Source organism: Haliotis rufescens, unplaced genomic scaffold, assembly GCF_023055435.1.
Source record: "Haliotis rufescens isolate VD_foot unplaced genomic scaffold, xgHalRufe1.0.p SCAF_1, whole genome shotgun sequence".
NCBI lineage: Eukaryota > Metazoa > Mollusca > Gastropoda > Lepetellida > Haliotidae > Haliotis > Haliotis rufescens.
In genome coordinates, this window is record NW_025963779.1 from 55,140,046 (window position 1) to 55,161,564 (window position 21,519).

General features: G+C 40.1%; 1 protein-coding gene across 4 annotated transcripts in view; it reads right to left on the bottom strand.

Moving 5' to 3' along the window:
* The window catches only part of LOC124131539 (insulin gene enhancer protein ISL-1-like), an 84,920-nt gene that overhangs the window by 14,942 nt on the left and 48,459 nt on the right, over positions 1-21,519 (bottom strand). For 3 of the 4 annotated variants that reach the window (XM_046494851.2, XM_046494850.2, XM_046494853.2), the window contains exons 1-3: positions 7,424-7,583; positions 7,038-7,230; positions 1,941-2,263 (exon numbers count right to left, since the gene is read on the bottom strand). In XM_046494851.2, the coding sequence (XP_046350807.1) occupies positions 1,941-2,263; positions 7,038-7,230; positions 7,424-7,448 (541 nt within the window). In that variant the 5' untranslated portion in view covers positions 7,449-7,583. Of the gene's footprint in view, positions 1-1,940; positions 2,264-7,037; positions 7,231-7,423; positions 7,584-21,519 lie in introns of those variants that run through there. The other variant, XM_046494852.2, reaches the window with a different exon arrangement.

The following is a 21,519-nucleotide window of genomic DNA, read 5'->3' on the forward strand; positions in this document are numbered from 1 at the left end:
GCGCGGAGAAGGTCCTGGGTCGAATGCCATCCAAGATGAGGACGATCAAGTTTCAGGACAATACGACAGGGATGCGTCCACTTGGGATTTCCACAGCTATCTGTTAGAACATGGAGGCCATTGTGACATTCAATAACTGTCGGAGACTAATAGCCGGACGATTATCAATTAGTGAAACCGAAATATCAAAAGTTGTGTGTCTAGGATCGGCCGTGAAGCTGGTCCCGGTTGAATATTGTTGAAAAGATTGCCAGATAGACGGCATACTGAACCCATTCTGACTGACGACGCATGTCCCTAGTGGGCAAATTAATTACACGTTTTCACACGTTGGGTCCACAGACGATCGGGTCGAGTGCCGCACATTTTATATCTGATAACTAGTCGTGTAGCAAACAGTTTCATCTGGGACAAGACAAGCAAATTAAGGCGAGAGGAAAATACAATCTGCTACAAAGATAATCGGAATTTATTTCCTTTGCAAACCACGATCGCCTCTGTTCGCTGGATAATTCCCCCATCGCATGCAAATATACAAGATTAGAAGCCCATTTTACTATTGTTACAGGCTTTCCGGAATTAAAATATTCTAGCTATTTGTCTGTGAGCGTGTGTCTCCGAGCTACCCTTTAACCTTTGTGTAATTATTAAATATAATGCAGACATGGTTTATATGATTGAATCAAAAGCAGGTTGGTTAATGCAGAGTTAAGAGATAAATACGACCTGGGTCGTCATGTCTTGATTAGATCGCGCACACAATCTGATAACTGGCGGAGGGATACATTCATGTGGTCATTTTACTCACTTTATCTTATCTTGTGTCATTCCACCAGACCAGCCACTCAAAGGTCCGCTATCAATAGCTTTTTGCCTATCTATAGTATACATTTCCTAATGATTTTTAAAACATCGTTGAAGATAAATGGCTTTTTGAAAGTCTAGATTCTCTAAGAGCTTCCGACAGTTTGACATTTGAGAAATCGACATTAATCGGTTAAAATGTTCATTTTGAAACTTAGCAGCCTATGGTTTATATTAGTTTGATGCTTATTCAAGCTCGATATGTCAAATGTCTATTTGTTTTAAGCATTAATGAGGGATCATCTTTCTGGTAATGTGGATGTGTTGGGGAATATTTCATCATTACGGGGATGTACAGCAATTTACAACCATCCCAAAACGTGCATCATTAACCGCTGCTTTTAGTCGTCAGTACAAATGACGAAATCGATGGTGACATGGGATATTTTAAAACGTAACAACATCACACCTTGCGGTAGACTTTGTAGACACACGCAGATCAAACTCCCTGTTAAGAAACGCGCACTTAAATACGCATATAGATATAAGAATGCACTATGGTTTTGTTACCCATATAAATGCATGAATCATAAACAAGGTACAAGTAACATATTCATGTATATCGTTCTGCAGAAGAATCAGTGTAAATAAATAATCACTTCGATATAATATATAGTCTACTAGAAAACCATATGGACACTATTGTTATATTTTACGTGACTAAAAAGGTCATGAATAGCCTGGTTGCCCTGGAAACAAATTTAAAAAATATCAAATTTACGGAACTGGTTTGACAAATCATCTCTACACTCTACAAAATCAGTCCGAATAGTAAGAAAATCTCTTCGGCTGAGTCAGTATAAATAATTCATACATAACGTAAAACGATTTCATTGTAATATGGTTTGCATTTTAGATAGCATCACCCTTCGTATGGGGTGACAACATGGCCACACGCACGTACTAGTACCACATACGAAGCAAAATGACAATCAAGATGGCTTCACGTCAACCATCTCAAGAATATATTTAAACATCCAAAATTGCATTTCAAATTGGAATCTATATAACATCTTATCAAATGATTCAAATATGTACAAAAATATGCGAGAAGAAATACACGTAAAAAATATTACCTGCGAGCTGTAGTCCATTCTTTTCCGAGTGGCTTTTCTTATTGTTGTTGTTTACACTTGATGAATCGTTATTGTTATTATTATTATTGCTAAGGGGGCTCCCAGGATCACATAGAGGACCTGAAGCACGTTCAACGACATCATGATCAGCTTTACAGAACAGCCCGTCATCTCGCAAGGCAAATTCATCTCCTGGTATCAGCTGTCTGCTACACGCTACGCAACGGAAACAGTCGATGTGAAATATTTTTGTTTTTGCTCTCATAACAAAGTCATTCTTACTGAATCCTAAACCACACTTAGCACACTTTGTCCCGAATAACCTGAAAATAAAGAGCGGTGGATTAGATAGAATCAACACAGATTGAATAAGCATGATAAAGTTTCCAGCGAGATTCACACGGACAATCAACACGTAACTTCAAGAAAGCAACGACGAGATTCTATCTATATGTAAAATAACGTTATTATGTGTTGCACCTGCACTGTAGCGAGTTCATAGGAACGGTTGAAGCGTTTGGAATGTGTGAATTAAAAAAACACTGTACTTATTGGATTGGTTTGTGTATTACTGAATGTTTATTATAATTTTAATACATATTCTGACTAAATTATTCATACTATTATAAAACAAACCCATGTACATATGTAGGTGTAATTTGATATAATTTACATAAATTAATAAGGTTTGTTACATTTAATTTGAATTAGATTAAAATGAATATTCTTCCCACTATAGAATGCTCGAGGCCTGTCTTTATATGTAAAGCCATTCAGAGTTTTTAATTCATTAGCAAACCTATTATCAAACGGGTTTCCTTTGGTGTCAGACACGCGACCCACTGCGCAATATCTATATTATCACTGAAAGTAATATTTTAAAGCCATATCTATTGAGGCTGATATGTGATGATTTCATGCAATGATAATAAAAAAGGATCGATATTTGAAAATAATAACATCAGTTTACCATATCATTCATTAACATATTTATCACCTCATGGTCGTGTCACATGTGTGCGACTATGTTTTAGATTTCATTTGGCTGACGTATAACCAGCAACGAATGTCTAAACCACGTGTTGATATTCCCCATTAATTTTCAATTAACACTTAATAAATCCTTTTTAAAACATTCCATACAAATAGATACTGTATTCAACATACAGTCACACACATTAGGGAACCTTGCACATATTTATAGAACCATACAATACATAGTGTATAATATTTATATTTACTGCTCAATCATAGAAACCTACATTAGTGTTATTCTAAGGCAAACTGCAATTATTTAAACACAGACATACAAACTCGTGAAATAGTTAAGCAAGAACGTGGTCACAAAATGCTTCTTTCATTATACAATGTCGCCCAAAATACCGGAAATATTTCTCCCCAAGTAATATAATTCATACTGTTTTCATTTACTCTATCTGTAAGCAGATAACAATAAAATGCTTCAATGTTAACTAACATTAGCTATTGTCACTGATATTAAAGATTCCCTTTCGTTCAACTGCACGCAAGCGACAATAAACCACCTGAAATACAATCGTCAAAAGTTGGGGTGTGCTATCAATATTTGCATGAAAAATTCATAGGAATGCTTTAGTTAAAGAATTCCCTTTCTATTTTTTCTATTAAATATGCATGTCGCGATTTGGGAAGTAACCCTTTTCCTATAGCGTTAACACGCACATTACACCCAAAGGCTGATTCTAGCCCATGAGCTCAAAAATTAAAGATTTCTGTGTTTAAGGAAAAGATTAGCCAATATTTTTTGTTTAGTTTGCAGATCTTGTTGTTTATCTCAGACAAACTTGAGATGATAAACTGCGTTTTCTTTGAATCGGAAATCGGAAAACTCTTAGCGGATTTCGAGAAGAAAGTCGATTTGGGATCGAAAACAAATTCCAGCAATATGCTCAAATGAACAGTTAGGGGGCGTCCTGGGAAGGTCTCTAATTGCGTCACTATGGAACCTGTAGACCCATGTATGTATTTGAAGGTATTTATGTGAAGAGTGAATTCTATCAAATACATCGCACCCATCGTATCTCTAATTCCCCGAGCATTGATTGTGGGAGACATTCAAAGAACAACCATCGGCTGAAGAAGTACGATCAGCTCTCAAATTACCTTAATTATTAGCGTGCTCAAACTCTTCAAATAATTAATACATCTATCAGAGAAACCATCTGAATTTGTTAGGGAGGAAAATGATTTCCTTAGCGAAACTCTTTAATCATGTGTATTGCTTCACATTGATTAAGTCATCCCTATAAAGCACCGATTGATATTGACTTGTTATTTAGCTCTGTGTACAAACGTGCATTGATAACTTATCTATTAAATTTCTTTAACAGGTATACAGATATCATAATAACCAACAAAATATCTTATCTTAGATACATTTTAATAGTGATATTACAATGTCAAAATATACTAGTAATTTACATACACATACCAATTATTCCATTACTAACTCACTTGATAATTACATGGAACAAACAACCAAACCGTCCTGGTGTTTAATTATTATTGAAATAATTTAATTAAGGGCTAAGTTATTGAGGGGCCGTTAGAAGTTCAATATCGTCACACAGATCAGCGGTAGACCAAGTTATTTACAAGGAATACGCTTGTTGGTGCTTTTAGTAGATTGAATCAATAGGGCCGTAATCTCTGAACTCTGTGAGCTTGAGTAATTAAGACGATTGCTTTAAAAGGTTTTTGGATGAAAAGCACGAATGCACTTGAATTTTGGCACGCCTATTAAGATGGGTAAGCGCGATATCTCACCATCATGGCTGTTTCTGCCAAATACGTTTCACCCTTTTATTAAAGACAGCGTATTCACTATTATAAGAACATTTATAAAGGTACGTGTAATACTGGTCCAAATGCTTATAACTTCAGATAAGCGTAACATAAGCATTTTTTTTGTATTTTAACATACAATTTCTGATCTCATATATGTTCATAGTTTTACTTGTGTGCTTTCCATACACTCACATCACCAGCGTAAAATAATTTGAGGGTTGGAGCGAGCCTTCTTTTTGGAGAAAGAAATTTAAATATAAATTATTTCAAAACCTTTATCCATGACCTTTGACACTTTATGTTATCTTTATGAAAATTGCGTGAATATCTCGGCAAAGGAAAACATACAACGTTATGTGTTTATGTTATAAACAGAAGCCCCGGTCGCGGAGACGTATGTTTTCACGGGCCAGTTGCCCCTTCAGTTTAATCGCTCAAAAATATGAAATACTATCCTCAAATAAAATATTGATAATACACGGAGTTATTACAAGAAAGAACGGAAATTTGAACATCATTTTCCCTTGTCAAGACACAGTCTCTAATTAAGAGACGGTGAATTCAAACACTAAAACCATCCATACGAGACCAGCGTTCCGTTTCTTCTGACCCCCAAACAGACGCGCGACACAGTCGACGGGCCAGCTGGGACACACTATGGAGTTAGGGTGGGGGAACGGGGGGACGGGGGACGCTTCATTTGGGACCCGTTGTACTCGCGCTTTAACTCTAATGAGGCATACACCGCGCTTGTGATGCCTTCATTAAACATGGCTTGAGTAAAAGCCAATGGACATTTGATTTTGTGAACTGTCACTATGCCTGACGCTATACTAAGCCCATGTCAAACCTCATCCACGAACAATCGTTACCTTTCACCTGTCCCACTTTTTGTAATTCTTCACAGGTCGGTGAAGTGTTGTTTTGCTGACTTTTACCTCAGTAATATTCTTGTTTTAATACGGGAGTATTGCGTTACATTGACGTATACCAGATACTCTTATATCCCGTGTGTCCTTGTCAACTTGTAAGCGTTACATGGATAGATATGACTTATGAATATTGAAATCATTGAGAATTAGATATGGAAGTTCATTGATTTAATAACATTGCATTAATTTAAAAAATTAATTAAATTCCTACGTCATGAAATATTATCCGGTCTTTGGACATTTGAATTGTCCATTAATGATAACGCATTCTATAGAGCTGGATGTATATATATATGCCATAAGCGTGTCAATACCTTTCCTGCGAGTTGGCAATATTTACACTATTAATGTCATAGTGACATATGACAATATGTTGCGTATGCTATGCTGAATAGTATGTTTATTCCTACTGGTCCACCCGGATATATCGCCCCTGTTCTGCGGCAGGTTCTACCCTGATATGTCGCAGTACGACAACCGTACACATCGTTTTTGGCACGAAGTCACTGTCAACCAACACTTATCTCCGAGAGCAACACAACACTACTGGCACACAACGTAAGGGTACCACCCATGGCAACCGACGTATCCTATTCAGCTTTTTTAAAAGGTCCTAATATTAATAAACTGACAGTTATCTCACAGTAATTTTGCATTTGAACCTGGTCTAATCACATGTATATGTTATTATGATCTATTATATTTAATATGTTATCGAGCCCGGGGCATATACACTGCTGCTGCATACAGTTTACGGTAGCGCTATCTCGGTATATATAATAAACAATAAACATCTGGTGTTCTTTTCAGAATAACTAGGTAGTATACAAATCCGAATATATTTGACATATACACACACTTTGTTTTCGCATTTGTACACACATCGTTTATAGTCATCTGATGCCATTCATTTATAAATCGGACCTCATTATTAAGTTTGTTCCTATTTCTCTAATGATGTCTATATCAAGGCCACCTTTGTTCCATATTTTTTGTTTCATATTGTTCATAACGAACTAAGATGGTCGGTTGATGGGTGTATTTTTAGGCATGGCGACTTTTTAGGGTAATCAGTCCTTCGCAAGTCCAGTCCTTGGTTTGGACAGCCAATATATACTAGTATATATATATATTATAACCATCTTGCACTCCGCAATGGCAGTGTGGCAATATACCCGCCTATGATTTAAGAATTCCTGTGTTTCAGATTCCTAATATAATAAGTATAAGTATTTATATCAAGATGGTGCATGGTACATTTGACATATTCTTCCAACCACAACAAACTTTGCAAACTTTGTACAAGTACTTGCAGTAATAAAATGTAATGAAGGCTTACCTCACGTAGTCCCGTTTACAGTAGGTTTTTCCATCCCTGACAAAACATGTACACGACTCGTCGAGGTACTGGTCACAGTCGGCACACTTAAGGCACCCTGCGTGCCACTCCAAGTCAGGAGCGACCCTCATAATAAACTGGTCCTGAATCTGTGAGCCACAGCCGACACAGACCGACACCCGTCGCTTGGTGCCTGCAATACAACAGTAAAATTAGACGAGTCTCGAAAACCACAAATTTATATCAATTATTGGTACATTAGGCGACCTGTCAAACGCTGAACGTAGGGGTACAGATCGGCCCGTGCGTCGAAACATTTAAGTGATATCGGTGACGGAAGACAACGCTGGCTCGTTGAATGACTTTACATGACAATGATAACTTACTTGGGGTCTGCGTCTCAGCGGTCATTTCCTCGGACTTTGAGGGTGAAATTTTGGCTGGTTTTGAGCAACAACACTCCACGTGGAAAGAAGGACTCGCAGATATGTGTACGTTCGTTCCCGGCTACTCTCAAACACTCTTGAAAACTCGTGCAAGGTTGATGACACAAAATACCTCTATAAATTCCTAGCCTAGAAACTGCGCATTTGATTGGTCGTCACACCGTGACGGGAGCACGTGACCTGCTAATTATAGTGAGTGGGCGTGTCAGACATGTGCGACTCGGCGAAGAGCTGAGTGAAGGCTGCCTATGTGGGCTCTCGCTCGTGGAGTACTGCCCTCGCTCGTAGAGCCATAGCTGTCACTCATAGCAGACAGCTTCCCCCAAACAAACCCGAGTGTGAGGGTTAGTCTTCATTCGTAACGAGACGTAAGGGCCTTTCACCATAGTAAACCAACATGTCTAAATATACAAATACTTATATACATAGTGAAGGGGGGTTATGTACAAGAGGGAAGGTTTATTTACAAGATGCCCTTTCAGATGAAAGAAAATATGATTTCATAAACACTATACACGTTCTGGGCTGGTGCACAGTACTAACAAAGAACGAGCAGTATTAACAATACGAGAATGGTCCATGACATTCAGCTGCACACGTGAAGAATAAAACTTGTTTTTTTGTGTACCTAATTAAACTTATGTGCTCGTGACTTAAAAGTGTTCAAGGTTTTTTTTGGGTTAAAATGTGTATTATTACGTTTGATAGCGTGTAATTCTCACTCTGTACAGATGTATAAGGTTTGTATAAACACATAGGTGGAGACGCAGGTGCAACGTCGGATTTTATTGCTTTAGAAGTTTATTACAGCTATTAATAATAAATACACCTGGATTGATGACATATTGAATGAGTAGCAGAGGACCGAGTAGCCAGTAGCTGATCAGCATCTTCATCAGAGTAGATTCAACGTGCCATCCCTAGCCTTTCCGGGTATACGTGTTTGTGACAGAGGGTAGCCAAAACCTAAACATGAAACAACTGTCTGATTATAAGAACAGTGTAATAAGCTTCCATATTCATTATTTTATTTAGTTGCGTTTTTTCCGTAAGGATATCGATGCTGTACTGTTAATTTATTTCAAATTTGTGTCTTAACATACTGCCAAGGCCAGATTAAGAATAATAAAAGTGTTAATTTAAGCATAAGGATTCGTGTTTGCTTTAAAATGTTCGTATAAACATCCCGCACCTTAAAAAAAATGATTTCAACTATCAAAGTTTAACCAGCGTCGGTAGGTTTAAAACTATATATCAATGACGGTGTATATTATATAAATGGTTGAGTTGGTTGTATAACGCTGATCTGTGATGTAGCTATATCAATGTTTGGCTGTTGTGAGTTATCATCACTGAGCAGGTCTTCCACGCAAGCAAACTGACTTTAAACACTTTCCCCATCGCTGCACAGTAGTCCAAATTCCCCATCGTTCACCCCGTCTCAACAAATTAAAGCAGCGTGTTTTCATTTCACACACAACAAGCTCGTGTTTTTTTCACACGAGGCCAATCTATTGCGCTTATCGGGTGCTGTCACTCAGCCTTGGCGAGCCAGGACTCGGGAACGGGCCTCTGTGGGGGACCGCCCCCCGACGCTCTCGGAATTAACATCGTAATCTGAACGCTGAACGCTGCCGTAAGGAAACAGTCCAAACGAGGAGAAGGATCCCAAACTGGCGAGATTAAACCAGGGGATCTGCAATACTAGACTCCGGTATGGGCCATGTGGCGGAGCATTTGGGGATCGGGAAAGGGGGTTGAGGGTCACTTTTCAGTTTGTTGTGACTGCTAGGGAGATGTTCCAAGAATCCCTGCTCAAAATGCAAAAATATTGAAAATTTGATATTTGCATGAAGAGAGTGGCTTAAATGTATCTCATGACACGGCATTCGGTAGGGTTGGTACACATTTCAATATCAATAAACTATCTTTGAATCTTTAATTATTGTTAATTGAAGTTGTCAAATATAACGTACAGAAATATATCCAAATATTTGCCTTCAACAATAATATCTCACCGTTTCACAATAAACACGATTTTTGTTCATTTGGAAATATGTTTTTTTCTCCTAATCAATGAAATAGTCATTCGGCTATGCTGATTAAATGCATGCATGTTACAATGCAAATGAATGTAATTAACAGCTTTAATAGCAGTACCCACGTAATACAATAATTTAGTCATACTGTGTTCCTATATTAAATATGGTCAGGTTTCTGAACCTGTACACGAAGGTATTGTGTGTTTCTATCAATACTCTTTTCGTTTATAAACATAACCTTAAACATCCCGTTAATGTCGATATGCAGAAACGATTTAAAACAAATGCTTCTAAAGATTCACGGAATTCATTAACTGTATGTAATTGGATTAATTGTAAACAACTTCCTATTTGCATAACAAAACCACAGAACACTAAAATACTTCTTCAATCGACGATAGCCGTATTCAATAACACGAAACAGTTGATCAGTACAAATTACTATCAATCGAAATCCAAATGCCTTGTTATTATTTCCACCCGGTCTGCTTGAGAATCGATCTGTACCCGCAATGTCGATCGCTGTAATAACACCAAGGCCTATAATCACCATACGTTATCCGAAGTGTCTCTTTACCCGTGAATAAGCATCGGCCTACTATAACGTATACATGGGTTGAGAATGCTGCAATCACATTGACGTGGATGCTCTCTGATCAAAGTGTTAATGTAATTTCAAGCCACGAAGTCTTTGATCTCAATTAGTAATTATCTCCCGTCATAGAATTTAATCTGGTGTTTATGGAACAGTGTTGTCATAATCAGGCTTCTATATCGTTACTTAATCTATCATTATCAGAGTGATGGTGTGTAAATTATAGAACGATCGTTAAATACATAAAACTGATACGTTTGTTTAGAAAATATTATTTATTTATAATAGGAATGAAACAAATATGATTTACATAAGTATTTCAAGTTTCAACGTGTGTTGCAGGTAATGTTCCACAATTAACATTACTCAAACTCACTTCTCTGATGACGTTGACAATATTAGATTTTTCGGATTTCATATTTTCACCTTTGAAGCATCGTGTTACATTCATATAGGTTTCACTGAAAGAAATCGATGATAGCAAAATAAAAACTATAATGGGATGTCTTTGTGAAGTTCAACGTTAATGTATTTGATAATTCATCTCGGACGTATAAATCTGATCTACTTTCTTTAAATGTCATTCCGGTGAGATATGGAGCGTTGTTGTCATCACGTTGAGTTCTTGTTTCAAATGCAGAAAACTCCACTAACTTTTGACCTCGAACCGGTCACTCATTGTCCAGATTCACGTGGCGCGTGGTCGGTCTCGCGCTGACCGGAGCATTAATCCCTTCAAACAATAGAATAGTTACTCTATTTGAATTTCTGTCAAAGCAATCTTTTTCCAACGCCTCAACCGTAGAGGCAGTGCCAAATCTCGAGTGTTTCTTTTCTAGTTTTTGAGTTGATTGCTTGAGTCTGGGGCGGCATAAGCCTTCACAGGTGATCGACCCTCGAGTAGTCCACAATTACAGCCAGTATTCTTGAGTGGACACTATTAACGTTTTATGAATAGATAGCCTCTGTCAACTTAATCATTTACGAATTTCCCGAAAACTTTGTTACCAATACACATCAAAGAACATACTGGTAGTATTTCCGAGTATTGTTATTAATTATTTTTTCTTTGTATGAAAAAATGTTACTGTATCGATTATTTTGTTGTTGTTTATTTACGACCATGTCTATACAGAGTCCTAAATAATACTTCGTCTTTTGGTGAATGAAATTAAGACCTATTAAGACTATACATATCCACATACATGAAAAAAAAGATTTTAATAAGCAAGCTATGCTTGGCACTATTGACTATGAGGTCACAGATTGATTTTCGTTACTATTGATGCATTTCGCAGCATATCGTTGGAACAAGAAAGACACATACTAAATTGTAGATGTTTCTTGTAACAGGTAACGGCATGGTTATATGTCGCTACTTAGAAAACATCAAGTGATTTTGAAATTGAAACCTGCATTCAGTTCATAGATATTATACATTTTGGCTTATATTAGGTTTGTGTGTAAACGGTTGTTATATACTATGCATGCTGCGTTAGTAATGTAAATCGTGTATATTCTTCAACGATCCAACCGCATTGGAAGTTATATTAATATTAAAATATATCATATATTGAACATGAAATCATTAGAAGCTTATTTGTACACGGAATGATATTGATAGAGAAAACTGACTCCGTGTCTTCTGTCATATTTCTAAAGAATCCCCGCTTGTTCGTGTGTTCATTTTCTTGATACACTTAAAGGACAATATATAATTATGATTTGAACGGTTCATTTAAGTCTTATTACTAGTACTTTATAAATCTGTCTGAAGAGACTTTTTTTGACACTATACATAATAGTTATTATTATTATTATTATAATGATGGTGATGATGATGATGGTTATAATTACATGTTTAAACCATTTTTGGGGTATATATGCATACAGTCCGTATGTACTACTGTTCGTATCTGAGTATACGCTCTCTGTATTGCGGGTGTCTTAGAGGTGCATGTCGTTACGGATGCTGCCCCTGTGCTCTGGTGATACAGAGTTTTCGGGTGAGTGGAAATGTGGAAGACGACAAGTGGAAGTGACATGTCACCACGCTCAGAGGGAGAGCCGTTCAACTGAAGTAAACACACACACGACAGACTGTACTCCCCGGGGTTGAGGCGGTGCGATTACGTTAAGGAGTGCGGAGAGTCTATACCGGCTCCCTCTCTACAGGGTGATGTAACTACTATGTATAAAAGAAGAAATTTCAACTTGCATTGTAAATACATAGTGCATAGTGCACTTCTGATCCATAAGTAATTGTTATTCTTCCTTATAGGATTTAACCGCATGTTTATACAAGTCTAAATATATTTAGTTTTAAAGGTATTCTTCCTTAAAGGATTCCTCAACAGTTACAAAAGATATTAACAATGGTACATCTTCAAATAAGTACTTATAAAATAGTTCTGTTACCACACGTTCGTATTTATTTTGCATTTGTATCTCACTAAACGATACTAGTATAATCTCTTTACATAAAACTGAGTTATTTTTTATCTCTCGTGTCTCATAGGCCAACTGGCCGGGTGGTATATTTTATATTTTGTTATGTACTTTGATTGTATGTTTTTTATACTGCGTGACACGCAAATAAAATATTATCTTATCTTATCTTATATGTAATGTATCCTACATCTCAGATAACGTGACCGGTGTCTCTGCATCGAAACCACGAGATGACTCGTTATATTTCGGGCGTTAAAAACAGTTTTGTTACAGGATCGTCTTTTTTTCAGCACTGTACACAAACCGGAGCAATAGTTCACAGACGAGTCTAAGTTTCTTACTGTGACTTGAGAAACGCAGACTTCTCTTAATCGATATATACGCTGATTGTTGAGTTGTAACGTTTGGTGGAGAAGTATTATTGATTCTATAGCACGAAGCACAGATGTAGTACTGTAATGCCATTTTTTATGCGCAAACCTAATCAAAACGTTTTTCTTTTGAAAAACGCAGATCAAATTTAATACGAGGGCAAATGCAGAACTTTCGTTTGAAAACACGATTCTAAGAAATGTCAGCGCGCGCGCGTGTGTGTGTGTGTGTGTGTGTGTGTACCTCATCCACGTATGAGTGTATAGATATACAATGTGTATACGTTATCCACGTGTGTGTGTGTGTGTAGATATATACGTCATCCACGTGTGTGTATAGATATACACCTCATTCACGTGTGTGTATAGATATATACGTCATCCACGTGTGTGTATAGATATATACGTCATCCACGCGTGTGTGTATATATATATACGTCATCCACGTGTGTGTATAGATACATACGTCATCCACGTGTATGTATAGATATATACGTCATCCACGTGTGTGTGTATAGATATATACGCCATCCACGTGTGTGTATAGATATATACGTCATCCACCAGAGTGTGTATAGATATATACGTCATCCACGTGTGTGTATAGTTATATACCTCATCCACGCGTGTGTGTATATATATATACGTCATCCACGTGTGTGTATAGATACATACGTCATCCACGTGTATGTATAGATATATACGTCATCCACGTGTGTGTGTATAGATATATACGCCATCCACGTGTGTGTATAGATATATACGTCATCCACCAGAGTGTGTATAGATATATACGTCATCCACGTGTGTGTATAGTTATATACCTCATCCACGTGTTTGCGTGTGCGTATAGATATATACGTAATCCACGCGTGTTATAGATATACACCTCATCCACGTGTGTGTGTATGGATATAAATGTATACGTTAGCCACGTGTGTGTGTGTGTGTGTGTGTGTGTGTGTAGATATATACCTCATCCACGTGTGTGTATAGATATATACGTCATCCACGTGCGTGTGTATAGATATATACATCATATCAAGTTACTGACAGCGGCCTCATATTTGATTCACATACTCTCAATAATGCAAAACTGTACAATTCCATATTAATAAACGACAATTAATATCAGCACAGAAGTTGTTTGGTGTTTTCCCCTAATAGTGAAGTAATGCACAAATGTGCCGTCCCCAACCTTTCCCCTAATCTCTCCCCCCCCCTCTCCCCTCTCTCTCACTCGCCCCCCCTCTCTCTCCCCTCCCTCTCTCTCATCTCACTGTCTCCCCTAATCTTTCCCTATCTCTCTCTCTCTCTCTCTCTCTCTCTCTCTCTCTCTCACTATTCTCTCTGTCTCTATATACCCCTCTCTCTCACCCTCCTTCTCTCACTACCATCTCATTCTCTCTATACCCCCCCCCCCCCCCCCGGGCCACCACATTTATCTCTACAATCAACGACCAGTCACATAACGTACATGATTTTTAACACTGGAGGATCTAATCACAAACACTGAACATTGTTGTCAGTCACTATTCCTTTGTGATACAATCAGATTAACTACCGCCCTCTACCCTCCAGCGCCCAGACCTGTGGTTAAACTGTGGGGGAGGGGATGTTACGTTTGATGTGTTTCGGGATATTGCCACCGAGACCCTCTACCACCCAGACCAGTATCAGGAGTGTGTTGTTGAGAGATATAATGTATCGTAACGTCAAATAATTACCCACTGCATAATACATTGTTTACAGTTATCTTCTCTGCCATATAACCCATTGATGTTTTTTTAAAACATTAACTGTCAACATTTAATCATTATGGATATATTTTACGAATTGTATGTTTAAACATGTCAATATGGGGGTTGGTAGGTGGGGGGTTGTGCTGTAACGTTTGAAGGTCCGGACAACTGTGCCTGACACAGAGATGCTATATCAAGTTAATATTCCCCTCTTGTCGACGGTTGAAACATTTAAGTCTCCGTGATCATGTGACGTGTGACCCGTCAGCGTAACCTGCTCGACTACAGGTGAGAGAAGCAGGTATGTAGACATATACACAAGGACTCACAGACAATGTTTAGTTACAAATGAGCAAATAATCAAGGAATTGTTTGAAATACATCTGACAGGTTTATGTTTTTCGTAAATGAATAATTCATTTTTATAAATCTATGATTCAAATTTCCGTCTTAAATGCAGGTTTGTAATTGACAATCAGAAAACAATTTCATAAAAACAGATATTATTATCAGTTTCAGAACGTAAACATCAGAAATTATCATGAATAAACGTCGTTTTGTTCAAAGCAACGGTTCTTGAAAAGGATACATTTCCCAATACAAAGGGTCATCATAATAAAATATTTATCAATGAATTCGCCGTGATCCAGATGGGAGAGCTCGCGATAGCAGCTGGTTGTGCAATCACCCGACATCGTGTGCCTGACGCTTCGGGGCTCTCCGCCAAACCAGAAAACGTGTGTCTTTCTCTCTCACGGATGAATAGACATACTCGCAGCCCGACAATATGTGACAAGGTCTCGCAATTAATTTGTATTGGTCCGGTCACCTAAACCGGACTTGAGTCGGCGGAATACGATGGCGAAAGCTTATCATATTATCTTCATAATTATCCCGACACCCCAGCTTCCAAGTTTGTCCAGGATTTCGCGCATCGTAAAGTTTTGTTTTGATGTAGATACCATTATTGATTGGGTTATGTAAATTGTGCAATGACACAGCATTATTTAGGATTGAAGAATAGTGTTGTGTGTCAGCACCTGAAATACTAGAAATGAACGAAACATGATGCCTATGAAAGCGAGTAGCAGATGTCGTGAGCGTTGCAACGATGTGGTGATGTTGACTTGGACGTCAATGTGGGAGCGACGAGCGTTGGCGAACTGCACGTGGTGTATGTTCCCGGGCGGCAAACCGTAGCAGCAGCTGTGGGGGTTGGGGTACTGATGGACGTGAAGATTCACAGGCAGTATGGAAACAGCAGTAAAGACTGGTTTCGGCTGAAATGACGTTTCAATAAACTGCCGGGCAAAAGTTTGCTTGTTTGTTTGTTGTTTAACGCCGCACTCAGCAATATTCCAGCTGTATGACTGTGGCCTGTAAATAATCGAGTCTGGACCAGACAATCCAGTGACTGACAACATGAGCATCGATTGGGATCGATGACATGCATCAACCAAGTCAGCGAGCCTGACCCCCCGATCCCGTTAGTCGCCTCTTACGACAAACATAGTCGCCATTTACGGCAAGCATCGGTTGCTGAACACCTATATCCTACTAGTAGTAGTAGTGCAAGTAATATCAGTAGTAACAACAGCAGTAGTGGTAGTGGTAGTGGTAGTGGTAGTGGTAGTAGTAGTTACATCACTATCTGCAGCAGTAGAAATATATGTAGTTGCAGCAGTATTATCTACAGTGATAGCGGTCTGAGTAGAAGCCCCAGTATAACGGTATTAGGAGTAATAATAACAGTCTGAGAGTATTTGAAACACTAACAACAGCAGTATTGGCAGCAGTAAAAGTTGCAGTAGAAACAGCAACGGCAGCAGCAGCAACAACAGAAACAGTAGTAGTAGCACCGGTTCCATTAACATCAGTAGTGGTATTAGCAGAGCAGTAGTAGGAGTAGTAGCAGAAGTAGTAATAGCAGTGGTAGTAGTAGTAGTAGTAGTAGCCGTATGAATAGTAGTAGTAGTGGCAGAAGTAGTTGTAGTAGCAGCAGCAGGAGTAGTACTAACGGTGGTGGTGGTAGTAGTAGTAGTAGTAGTAGTAGTAGTAGTAGTAGTAGTAGTAGTAGTAGTAGTGATGGAAGATGGCTGAGGGCGTCACACGTGCTTCTGGTTTTCCACCCTGATGAATGGCGTGTTGAGCCACAATACATCCCCGGGGTAGATACGTGCACCCTTGTCCCGGCCCCAACACTGTACATCAGTGTAAACATGCTCACCCCACAGTCAATATACCGAACGCTGGTTCCTCCCCTTACAAGACAAGCCAATGTGGAACATCATATTTCATTGTTGTGTTTGAAAGGCAGCTGACCGTCGCATGAGTCGATGAGGGAAGTCAGAGTCTAAAAGGTTTTCGGTTACGTTTTGACGGCTGCTGATGTTTGAAATGGGTCAGGTTCTCTGCAAGGGGTGCCTGCACATCCGATCCAGTCCCTTGTCTGGGGAGTCTATGGCTATGGTTATTACACTCCGTGTGTGTGTGTGTGTGTGTGTGTGTGTGTGTGTGTGTGTGTGTGTGTGTGTGTGATTGTGTGTGTGTGTGTGGAGGGAGGGGGTGGGGTGGGGAAGGGGTGTAGGAGGGGTGAGGATGTAGGAGGGTGGGGTAGGAGGGTGGGGTGTAGGAGGGGTGGGAATGTAGGAGGGGTGGGGATGTAGGAGGGGTGAGGATGTTGGCGGGGTGGGGATGTGTGGGGTGTAGGATGTGTGTGGATGTAGGAAGGGTGGGGATGTAGGAGGGGTGGGGATGTAGGAGGGGTGGGGTTGCAAGAGGGTGGGGTGTAGGAGGGTTGGGGATGTAGGAAGGGTGGGGGAAAATGAGGGGTGGGGATGTAGGAGCGTTTGGAAAGTAGGAGGGGTGGGAATGTAGGAGGGATGGGGATATAGGAGGGGTGGGGGAAAAGGAGGGGTGGGGATGTTGGCGGGGTGGGGATATGTGGGGTGTAGGATGTGTGTGGATGTAGGAAGGGTGGGGATGTAGGAGGGGTGGGGATGTAGGAGAGGTGGGGTGTAGGAGGGGTGGGGATGTAGGAGGGTGGGATGTAGGAGGGGTGGGGTGTAGGAGAGGTGGGGTGTAAGAGTGGGGTGATGGATGTAGGAGAGGTGGGGTGTAGGAGGGGTGGGGATGTAGGAGGGTGGGATGTTGGAGGGGTGGGGTGTAGGAGAGGTGGGGTGTAAGAGTGGGGTGATGGATGTTGGAGGGGTGGGGTGTAGGAGAGGTGGGGTGTAAGAGTGGGGTGATGGATGTAGGAGAGGTGGGGTGTAGGAGGGGTGGGGATGTAGGAGGGTGGGATGTTGGAGGGGTGGGGTGTAGGAGAGGTGAGGTGTAAGAGTGGGGTGATGGATGTTGGAGGGGTGGGGTGTAGGAGAGGTGGGGTGTAAGAGTGGGGTGATGGATGTAGGAGAGGTGGGGTGTAGGAGGGGTGGGGATGTAGGAGGGTGGGATGTTGGAGGGATGGGGTGTAGGAGAGGTGGGGTGTAAGAGTGGGGTGATGGATGTTGGAGGGGTGGGGTGTAGGAGAGGTGGGGTGTAAGAGTGGGGTGATGGATGTAGGAGGGGTGGGGTGTAGGAGGGGCGGGGTGTAAGAGTGGGGTGATGGATGTAGGAGAGGTGGGGTGTAGGAGAGGTGGGGTGTAAGAGTGGGGTGATGGATGTAGGAGGGGTGGGGTGTAGGAGGGGCGGGGTGTAAGAGTGGGGTGATGGATGTAGGAGAGGTGGGGTGTAGGAGGGGCGGGGTGTAAGAGTGGGGTGATGGATATAGGTGGGGATGAAGGAGCGTTGGGGACCTCGGAGACTCGACACGTCACAAAACACTGTGACCTGATAGATCCATTTATATGTGTAGATACATTACATTAAGTATGTCGTTATCTTAGCACAGCATCAGTGTTTATTCTGAATGTATTTATGTTATTTTCAACACATCTGCAATTTGAGCTTTTATGTGTATTCACTTCCTTTAAGATAACAAGAAAATTGATTACAAATAGGTCATGAGTACGTTTTGAAAACGAATTACGAATTAAAAATGTGTACTTCATGATTGCACAAGCTGACTCCGCTTTCAGCTCTGACATACCGGCCTGCCAGGCAACAGCGAGGGACCCTAGAATCCGCCCTTAAGACCAGATGTAGATTAAACGTAAATCACGCGAGAGTGAAAGAGAATTTACGACATGTACGTAGATAACTGAACGTGTCTTATACGACAGTCTCTTTGCATCGACTGCAGAGTGATTTGAGAGCCGTTTTTGAGTCAATATGTCCTGTGCATTTATTAATGATTAAAAAAAACCCGATTTAATTTAAATATAATTTATCTGAATATAGACTTTTGGATAATAAGTTTTGCATTAATTTCAAATTCATTTTTATACGACTACTATTGCGTTAAGTCTTAAACCCAATAATATATATTATGAATAATACATATGTCGCAAATTAAAATAAATGCTCTTAATTCAGTTGGTTCGAAATTATTGAAATGGCATTAATTAGATTTATTGGTTGATATTACATGATTCGTCATTTGTGAACAATAAAATCATAATTGTCAAAAATGTAAATGATCACCGAGTTGGTAGCGATCTACGACATTCGTCCAACCGTTTATTCAAACCGTTTCAGGTTGGTCGAAATGCAGTTCAATAAACAATAAACGCGTAGAAAACAAACCCAGGGATTTGATACAGTAGCAGATAAAAAGGAAATAGTACAATCATTTCCACTTAAACTCAATCGTTTCTTTGCCGGTAAAAAACTCGCCTAGCATAACCTAGGGCCAGAAGCGTCACAGGAAACTGGATTTGAATCGCATTTTTTTTGCTAATCTGAAGTCATGGTTGGGATTCTCCACGACTTGTCTTACACAATCTACACATGCCACTTAGAGAAATCTAATTCTAACAATTTCACGCTAATCGCGCCGATCTGCTTTACCGGTGTCAGATCTAGACTGACGGAGGTCTCGTCGACCCACGCGAGATATGCGTGATCATTACTGAAGCTTGGTTCTGTGCACTGTGTGAAAATAAAATATGAGAGTTGCTGTATTATTAATAATATTTAAGTCCCGTCATACGTGGTCTCAACGCGTTACATGTCGTATATATAGTTCACAGCCATGGGGTATGGGTAAAGGTGACATTATATCACCTGGCAAACGGAGCAGTTCCAGTCCATACTTCATTTTCAACTCCCTGCGGAGTATACAGAACAAGATACGTTTTAAACGTGAGACTCGTCATGTTCAGTTTAGTGTTCGAGGCCTTGACAACCTCTCCACCTCACGCCCACCCACACGTATCGAGTACTGACATTGTGGCTGACATCACAGCTAGTTGCGTTTAATAACTGAAAAAAAGCTTTTCTGAAATATATGAAAAGAACGGGGGTAAAATGGTCCTTTGAAAATCTTTGGAGTCTGGCGTTAGACGCTGACTGTGAGACGCTGTAGCCCCAATACGGTGGATTGTGGGAGAACGAGGCGAACACACTATCAACTGGGCTACCTCGTAATAACTCATTGCTGTATTATAACATGCCGACTTAGTGATACAGACATGCGTGTTCACAGAGTGAGTGAGTGAGTTGGGTTTAACGCCGCTTTTAACAGTATTCCAGTTATATCGCGGCGTGTCAGCTTAATGTGGGAGGAAAGCCCGAGGTGATGCAGGTCTCAGACATTTACCACTTCGGTGAAACCCACGAGCACGGGTATGGCACTGACAAATCTAGAAACATAATCGGGGCGAACCGGGATTCGAACCCACAATCATAGGTTTCTGGCATGCCCCAGCTATATGACGGCAGTCTGTAAATAATCGAGTCTGGAACAGACAATCCAGTGATTGATATCATGAGCATCGATCCACGCAATTGGGATCGATGACATGAATCAACCAAGTCAGCGAGCCTGACCCCCTGATCCCGTTAGTCGCCTTTTACGACAAGCATAGTCGACTTTTACGGCAAGCATGGGTTGCTGAAGATCTATTCTACCGTATACACATGGCCATTGGATTGGACCCAAACGTTACAAACGCTATCAAAACGTTACTAGGCTGACCTGTTGTGATGCACATAAATATCGCATGAGTTACCCGCATCAAATACATCACTATCGAATAACCATTTCTTGTGTGTTTCATTTTAGCCTCCCTGAAAACAATTGGTGGAAACCTTTTTAACGATCTTTACATCCAAAATATGTCCAGAAATTGAGTGGAATTTGTTTCAATATATGTATGTTTTAGTTTTGAATTAACCTTGTAGTCGCTTGCAACATGACGCAACATAACATTGAACATTGCGCCTGAAGGCAGTCTAGGCGAGCGTGTTAGGAGCGACACCTAGCGGCAGTAACCTGCAGCAGACGGCTCGTGTGGCGGAGGACTCTAATGAAGGTAATGACGTCTGACACTGCATGTAAAACTCCATCGCCCACCCAGGTTAACAGCTAATTACCCGGCCTTCTAACACCTCGCTTATCACTCCGCCTCACAAAGTAGTCCAATTGAGCACAAATAGCACGGCTTTCTATGCAAAACATGTTTGCTATTTGAGATCATAAATATTATGAACCTAGTTGTAACTATTGCATTGTTAATCTGACAGAGAAATTATCACTTTCTTCAACAATGATGTTCATGGTAGTTGCGCTGAGGATTCTGGGAAACGTCCTCTGAAAAGGATTTATCCATCACCGGTTATTCAAAATAGGATGATTATTCGGTGCATCTGATCAGTGTGTCTGCAACAGTTCATTGCAAACTCGCTCTTCATTGTGGTAATGTACATACTTAGGAATATCTTTGAGTGAGTGTGG